This window comes from Enhydra lutris, unplaced genomic scaffold (genome assembly GCF_002288905.1).
Source record: "Enhydra lutris kenyoni isolate GAN:26980312 unplaced genomic scaffold, ASM228890v2 scaffoldscaffold3, whole genome shotgun sequence".
In the NCBI taxonomy this organism is placed as follows: domain Eukaryota; kingdom Metazoa; phylum Chordata; class Mammalia; order Carnivora; family Mustelidae; genus Enhydra; species Enhydra lutris.
The window spans coordinates 17,953,601-17,962,025 of record NW_019154087.1 but is presented as its reverse complement, the minus strand read 5'-3'; the positions used below and the strand labels follow the sequence as shown (position 1 = coordinate 17,962,025).

At 38.0% G+C, this 8,425-nt stretch overlaps 1 protein-coding gene across 1 annotated transcript in view; it reads left to right on the top strand.

Annotated features, from left to right (window-relative positions):
- Positions 1-8,425, top strand: part of LOC111152577 (ankyrin 2) — a 326,153-nt gene that overhangs the window by 201,037 nt on the left and 116,691 nt on the right. Inside the window, exons 11-13 of the mRNA XM_022511070.1 lie at positions 4,159-4,356; positions 6,555-6,653; positions 6,820-6,918. Coding sequence (XP_022366778.1) covers positions 4,159-4,356; positions 6,555-6,653; positions 6,820-6,918 — 396 coding nt within the window. The remainder of the gene's footprint in view (positions 1-4,158; positions 4,357-6,554; positions 6,654-6,819; positions 6,919-8,425) is intronic.

Below are 8,425 nucleotides of genomic sequence, written 5' to 3'. Positions count from 1 at the left end.
GTTTTGTTTTTAAGATTTTATTTATTTATTTATTTATTTATTTATTTATGAGAGAGAGAGAGAGAGAGAGAGAGAGAGAGAGAGGGAGGGAGAGCATGAGCCAGGGTGGGGAGTGGCAGGGAAGCAGGAGCAGAGGGAGAGGGAGAAGCAGGCTTCCCGCTGAGTGGGGAGCCCGATGTGGGGCTCAACCCTGAGATCATGACCTGAGTCAAAAGCAGACACTTAAACAACTGAGCCATACAGCTGCCCCTGTAGAACGTTTTGTCAAGTAAACTGATTGAAATTTAAATGGAAGCAACAAAATTTCACCAGTCATGTTACAACCAATGAAAAGCTTCTATCAAATTGAGAATAGGCAGATTTGCTCTCCCACAAACTATTAAATAATCTTATCTACAGAGTTCACCTATAATTGTCATGTTACTAATGAAGCCAATGGATTGCCTAGATGAAATTTTTTTACAGGCCTTCTTATAATATCAAACATCATGTATATGTAAGGATCTAGCATAGAATGTCTGTGGCTGCATGATTATATCCACTTTTATTCAGTCATTCATTCATCCACGCATCCAGCTATCAGAGTAAGTAGCTACAGTGTGCCAGGCAGTGTTCTGATCAGTGAGGAACTATCAAGATAACTATCAAGATAAATGACACACAGTATATTTGTTCAAAAAGCTCAAAATTGAGTGGGTACGATAGATAATGAGATAATAACAGAAAGTAGAGCTGTGTTCAGGGTAGAGAACACAGAGAAGATGAACTAACCAGGTGGGGGAGATGATACCATTTTAGCCTGAGAGTGGAATGGGCACCTAAGGCCAGACTATGCTTCCCCTTCCATTAAAACTCCCAGTTCTGAATCATCCGTTATTCTTCCCTGAAGCAAATATTCATCTATCTAGTTGTCACTCCACCTCATTTTTGGAAAATGGCAAACTACAACTCTTCTCTACAACCCCTATTCTAATTCATGAAGACTTTAATGATCGTAGAGCAGTAGATAATCTTTATAGTTGGCCTCTCAGTTTGGTAGCTGTAAACCATCTGGAATTTCTGTTGTAACCTCTGCCTCTCCAAACACTGCCTCTAGATTTCAGCCTCCTTTCTCTGGGACCCCAACTCCAAAAATGTGTTTATTCTCTTGAGTCTGTCAGCCATTGTTTTATTGTCTCTTATTCACCTTATGCCCTCGCTTCTGCCCAACAGAACTATTCATACCCTGACACAGTCATACTCCCTTGCTATATTTTACCCTGAATAAATCCAACTCACATTCTTGCAGCTGAGTGTGGTGGCGGGAAACACCCAACTGTGCTGCCTGGGCTGGCTTTAAATTCATGATTGCTTACCTCAGTTTACCCTTTAATGCTGCCTGACAATCGGTGTATTTCCCAAGTGTATTTACTCTCATTCCCTGCTGCTTTATTATTCTATACTTTTTTCTTTCTTTAGTCTTCTTAGACTTCTTTCCTTGTCTTCACTTTCCAAGCACTGAAACAATTGTCTTCCTGTCTACCCGATTACAGGAATCAGCCCATATAGTCTATGTTCTCTCCTACTGCTATCATCTGACATGGTTGTTTGCTCCTCCTTTCTCAAAACACCTTCCTTTCCTAATTTGCATTCTAGAACATTACACCCAGCCTCTGTCTTCACTTCTGCTCAGTCTCCTTTCCTGTTCCCTCTTCCTTCCCAAGTCTCAGAATGTTAGAACCCCCAGAGCTCACTCTTTGTGTATTTGTTTATCTGTACTCACTAAGAAATCATCCAGTTTCATCTTTAAATACTTCTATACACTGAAGACACACAACTCTGTAGCTCCAGAATTCTGTATTGTAGATGTCAACTCACTGTTGCTGCGTAGATGTCTACTGTGCATCTCCAATTTAGTAAGTTTGAAACTCAGCTGCTGATATTTTCCCCACCTTATTTCTAATCCCCTTGTAGTCTTCTTATCTCAACTAGTGGCCATCACGTTCTTTCAGTTTCTCAGGTCAAACTCCACATGCAGTTCTTGGCTCTTCTCTCTGTTCATAGCCTGTCACTAAACCTTGTCACATCTGCCTTCAAGATATCTCATAATTCAGCAGCTTCTCAACAGTCTCATAACCATCACCCTGGTCCTGATCACCATCAGCCCTACCTGGATTGATTGCAAAAGGCTCTAACTGCCCCCCGCCTTTTCTCTTTTAAGCCTGTTCAGTATATTCTCAGCACAGCAACAGAGTAATCCTGTTTCCTAAACCTTCCACGAGCTCCCCTATCTCACTCAGGGTGTGAGTCAAAAACTCTGTTCTGACTAGCAGGCCTCTTACCTGAGTTTCCTTCCTTATTCACCTGCCTTTAGCTGCGTCCTCCTCTCCACTCTTCATCAGTCATGCTGGGTATGGTCTCAACAGGACATGCCTGTATTTGCTTTTCTTTCTCCTCTGAGGTTCTCTCCCCAGATCAGCAGGGCCTGCTCTCTTACTGTCATCATGTCTTTCATTAAAAATCACCTTCTCAGTGAGGCCATTTCAGGCTAACCTATCCATAATGCACTCCTATACACAGACTCCCTTGGTTATCCTGTGCTTTAGTTTTCCTCTTCACACTAGTAGGCTTCTAACATACTATTTTAATTCTTATTCTTTTTGAATTGTCTGACTCCTGGCTGAAATGGAACCTTCATGAAGACAGGGGTTCCTAGGCTGTTGTACTCCATGTTGTACCTCACTACTCGATCAGGCCTTGAGTAGGTGCTTAGCAAATATTTGTAAAAATGTGCCACAGAATTAAATGGTGAAGATTTTCTTTTCCATGTAGCTTTTAAGTGGATCAAACAACACTGAAGATTAATGGAATATCAGAGAAACATGCCACCCATCCCTCCAAACATTGCCAAGGCTGAATTTCTTCTATACTTTGCCCTTATGCTACCTTTCCCCCAGTGCATACATACCTTCTTATCAACCTGCTGTTCTTTCTCAGTTAATTTTCTGAGTTTTTTAATATAAAAGCAGTAATTATGAGTGAAGAGTATTCCAAAAACCAAGAAAAGTATACTAATAATTTCAAAATCACATCCACTTCTACCACCCACAAACCACCACAATTAAGGTATTTGATTTGAGTTCTCCCTCATTGTTGAAATCACCTTCCTTGTTGAAAATATTGGGCCGTTGGCAGATTCTGGCTTTTTATCTAGACACAGTTTTTGCTATAGACACAGTTTTTATCTAGACACAGTTTTTGAATGTAATGACTGCCAAGCTGGATACTTGGTCAACAATTACTTCCTAGTGACTGTATTTGCATTATTTGCGTTGATTATTAAGAAAAGGCCATATTCCCCTCACTTTAATGGACTATGTTTTCTTTAGTTTATTCCCTAATTTTCATATTTTTTTTCTTGTAAACTTAATTATTTAACTTTAAAAAACAAGTGTCTCACCTAGACTGATAATCCTCAGTAAACTACCCCGCCGTCATATGTCCCTGCTATTGACCTTGTCCAAGAAGTAAGACTAAAGCTGTTTTGGGCAGTATCACTTATGACAAGTTTATATTATCCTCAAAGTTTAAAAATTGGGACACATGGTCTACATTTGCTTCACACTTTTCTAGGTGTTACCTGACTGCTTTCTCCAAGTCCAATTCATGTCTCATGATAGGAAGAAGGAATCATAGAATTTCAGAGCAGCATGGATCTAAGAGATGATCAAAACCCCTTTCGTTCCCTCAGGCACCCACTTGCTCCTCCCTCATCTGCACTGCCCTCCATTTAGAAGTAAAGAAACTCTTGCACAGAGACTAACTGAATGGAATTGAATACAAATAATTTGAACCTCAGCTAGCACTTGTTTTTTATATCTAATATTGCCTTAGTAATTGTGAGATCCATCTGAATTGTGACACAATACTATGTATTCATTCATAAAAGGTATATTAATTCGTGTTTTTGCCCAAGAATAGCGTAACTATGAAATTAAATGTTCTCTTAGCTTCCCTTGGCACCCCACATAATCCACCATACATGTAGATGTCAAAAGGAGATTATTTTTCCCTCTGCCACGCACTGTGCCAGATATCAAGAATTGACTTTGCTGTGTTTTACAACCTGGAAATCATGGCTGAAATGTGGGCTTGGTTTTGTTTTGTTTTGACATACAGAATGGGCTGTCTCCACTTCACATGGCTGCACAGGGGGACCACGTGGAATGTGTGAAGCACCTGTTACAGCACAAGGCGCCTGTTGACGATGTCACCCTAGACTACCTGACAGCCCTCCATGTTGCTGCACACTGTGGCCACTACCGTGTGACCAAACTCCTTCTGGACAAGAGAGCCAATCCAAACGCCAGAGCCCTGGTAACCTGGCCTAGTCCGCATTAACAGAATATAGATTGAGACAAATATACCACAGGGATTGACCAGTGCACACCAGCCAAAGCATGGTTGCAGATACGTAGTTAATTCTGCTAAGTTCATTAGCTCCACAAGTGGCCTGCCTACTTCATGCCTTCATGGTTTGCTGTTAAATGATGGGGAGCAAGGACAGATTTAGGAAAACACCAAGGTAACATTTCTACGACTAGCGAGCTGCAGATAGGTATGAAACCTCTGGAGTGATAAGCAGTTGTAAATGGAAAATAGAAGTGGAAAATAGGAAATCATAAAATAAATTCTAAACACCTTGATATAGAGTCAGAATAAAAGTGTAAAAATGTTGAATGTTATTAATCTCTATTTGGAAAAAAAAAAAGGCATTTAAAGTGGTGAAGAGATTTGACCATGTAACATAGAGTAAGATGTAAGCCTATATAGTGTTCACTTAGAGGATTTCCTTATTGACCTCATTCCCTAAACATGGTCTAATGTAAAAGTGATGCTTAGCATTTTACTGTTCTGGGAAGCATTTTATATACATTATTCCAGGAATTGCTCAAGTGAATCTACACGAGGCGGTCCCTAGAGCAGCCTCTGTATTTCCCAAGGTCTAATATTGAATAAATCTTCCTTGCTTCACTTACATTCTAACAATAATCATTGGAAGTATTAGGCATGCACTAATTTATGCTCTTGTTTCCTAATTCTCAAAATAAAAGCAATCGTTTTACCCTATACATTTACATAGTTAATATTGGTTAAATTAGTCTTCAGACAATATTTAAAATGAGAGAATGCTGTGAGAATTATTAAATAATAAATCTTATTTTTATTAGAAAATTTTCCATTGGAATCCATTTATTTCTAAATGCCCAGGAAGCAAATATACTTTTAAGGTTATGTGCAATTAGGAGAGGATACTTATTTTCTCATAAGGAGAAAAATATGCATTTTCAATTGGGTAGTGGTCAATAAGCTTATAAAACATTACAATCTCATAATTAAAAATCATTTGAGTGCTACACATACTTTTGCCTATTTATGTCCGGCTTACTACATAGCTCATAGACAGGAAATGACTTAACAAACATTGTGAAGAGTAGTAAGTCATTAGGTTAAGTAAGACAGTATGCTTTTATGGGAACTGCTAAGTGCAGAAAAATATTGACTGATGATCAGTCTCCACTGAGACAAGCAAAATAATTAATTGGCAGAATAGATACAACTATTCTACATAGGATCATTGTTAAAATAAAAGTATAAATACTTACACATAAGGATTAAGCATGGGACTAGTTAACAAATTTTTATGTACTTATCCCCAGTTTCTGCACATTGCCTAGTTTAGAAAGTTAAAAATGTCTTAGAGAATTCTCCACATTCCTTTGCCTCTGAGACATATCTTCTTCCAGTTATGAAATTCTCCATTCTTTTCTTGAAAATATTTAAGAACTTAATGACCACGTTTTTATAACATAAAATGTATCTGATTGGCATTTGTTATAAAAACTTTTTAATATAAGAAATATAACTTCTGGATGTAAAATATTATCAGTATAGTGGGTTTTGGTAATATACAGCAATTCCTTACAAAAATTTCTTAATGGAAGATATATAACTTTTGAATATGAAAAATTATTAATGCAAATAATGATTTCTGCTAATTTGCAACAACCCCTCCAAGAAGAAAATGGTAGCATCGCTGAAACATTTATTGTAGAGACAGTCATGCCTATAGTTGAAGTAAAACAGACCAACAATTTGTAGCTTTAAGAAATGGCCTTTCATCAGAAAAATAACATGCTTATCTTCCATGCACCTTCAAGCCATTCATAATCCGACCTATCAGTATTCCTGAAAACACCTTAGAACTTCTAAAGTATCATTGCCCCTCTAGTTTTCCTTCTTTGCAGAGCAGACCCATGTAGTTTTCTTCACTTCTGTTTTTCTTGATGAGCACACAAAAAGAATTACATACAGGCCCACCACATAGCAGCCAAGTTCAGTGCCTACAGGAACACACACCCACTTCTCTTCGCAAATCCCAGCACCTACACAGCTCAGAAGAAATGGTGAACATTATGTGACGATGTAACATTACTGCCTGCCATGTGCCAGCATGGAGTTGTGTGAGGATCGTTTCTGCATGTTTTCAACTAACTTGATTGTCTTTTGCACAGAATGGTTTTACTCCACTGCACATTGCCTGCAAGAAAAACCGCATCAAAGTCATGGAACTGCTGGTGAAATATGGGGCTTCAATTCAAGCTATAACAGAGGTAGAACAATGTTTCAGCTTGTCACGAAACATTCCTTCTCTTACTCCTTCTTCCCCTTCCTGTCACCCATCCTCTGTCCTCTTCACTCAAGTCTTATTTATCTGACGAAGTCCCCAGAGCCCCCACCGGTGCAGAGGAGTAAAACTGCTGTTGCTTTGTTTCGCAGTCTGGCCTCACACCAATACATGTGGCTGCCTTCATGGGCCACTTGAACATTGTCCTCCTTCTGCTGCAGAACGGAGCCTCTCCAGATGTCACTAACATTGTGAGTATGGCTTGGGTCAGAATAACCACAGGGAGAGAGAGCGAGAGGAAGAGAGAGGATGGCTGTGTGTAGGGATGTTTGTGTGTATGTCGTCAAGGAGAGCGGCTGAGCTTTGAGCAGGGCCTCCGTGATCCCAGGTTACTGAAATACACAATAGAACTTTGCTGAGAAGAAGTGGGTTAGGGAAACAAAATGGGAGCTGCAGAAGCTGTTTCAGCTCATTGGTGCAGATGGATTAAACATGCATCTGAGATACATTTATGAAAACGAGATACGTTTCAAATGAAGGATTGGTTGGAATAAAATCCACAGGACTCGTTCCAGTTACTTGAGTGAATTGTGTTCCTGGTAATTTTGATTAACACGTCATGTCAGTACCACAGTCAGTCATAGGAAATGGTTAACCAGAGATAGACCCATAGGAGGGATTTCTATTTGATACCAAGTTCTCCCTCCTTCAATTACATGGATTTTTCATTTTCTAACCTTGATTTTTCATTTTGATTTGATTTTGTTGGCTAGAGTGGAGTCCTCTCTTACCTGAAATAATGATACCATTGAAGCTCTTTCCTGTATTTTTGAAATGAATGTTAGTCTCCAGGCAACTTTTATTCTGCCAATGACTACTGGATATCCCAGAATTCCTCTACCTAATTTATATTAGGATTTTTACTTCCAACTTCCTTATTATTTCTTTCATTTTCTTGGAGTCTGCCCCTTTAAACTTTGATCATTTAATGCAAATTTTCTCCTTAATCTGTACAAGATGTAGTCATGGATTTGAAGCTGACAGGGACCACTGGAATATTGAGATTTTTCTTAAAGTATGCAATAGAAATAACTCTCCCCAAATAAACATCAGTACTTAATACTTAGTCATATTTTCAAAAGCAATTGATTGACTATTGTTGTTAAATTTTGGTATATCATTCCATTTGAGTGTGGAACAGAATGTTCAGTTTCACTTTTCATTTGTATTCTTTCTCCCATTCTCATTTTTTTGCATTTTACACACCATTTCTATGCTTAAGTTTGTGATACATGGACAAAATCCATGTGAAATAAATTTATCTAGTTTAAATATTATTTAATACTCACTCTTTATATAATTTTCAGTTGGAGCATAAAATCATTAAATAACTGAAATACAGTCTATGTTTGTTTCCCTAATTATAGCTTATGGATCCTAAAGTAATAATATTATACACTAATCTTTAATTACTCCATTAAGGATAAGAGTAATTTCAAAACATGCTAGTTTGAGTTGAACTTCTAGTCACTACTTAGAACTTTAAAAGAAATCAACATCATCCTTTTTCTGTGCAGAAGTGATGACCACCTCTTTTTTTTTTTTTAAACTGAGAGCTGTATGAACTAGTAACTTTCAAGAAAAATACTCTGTATTCTTTTTCACAATACTATATTTTCCTTATTCGTATTTCATTGCCTTCAGGATCAAGGAGCAATGGTGATATTGTGTTAAATTATGTTATCATATTATAATAGT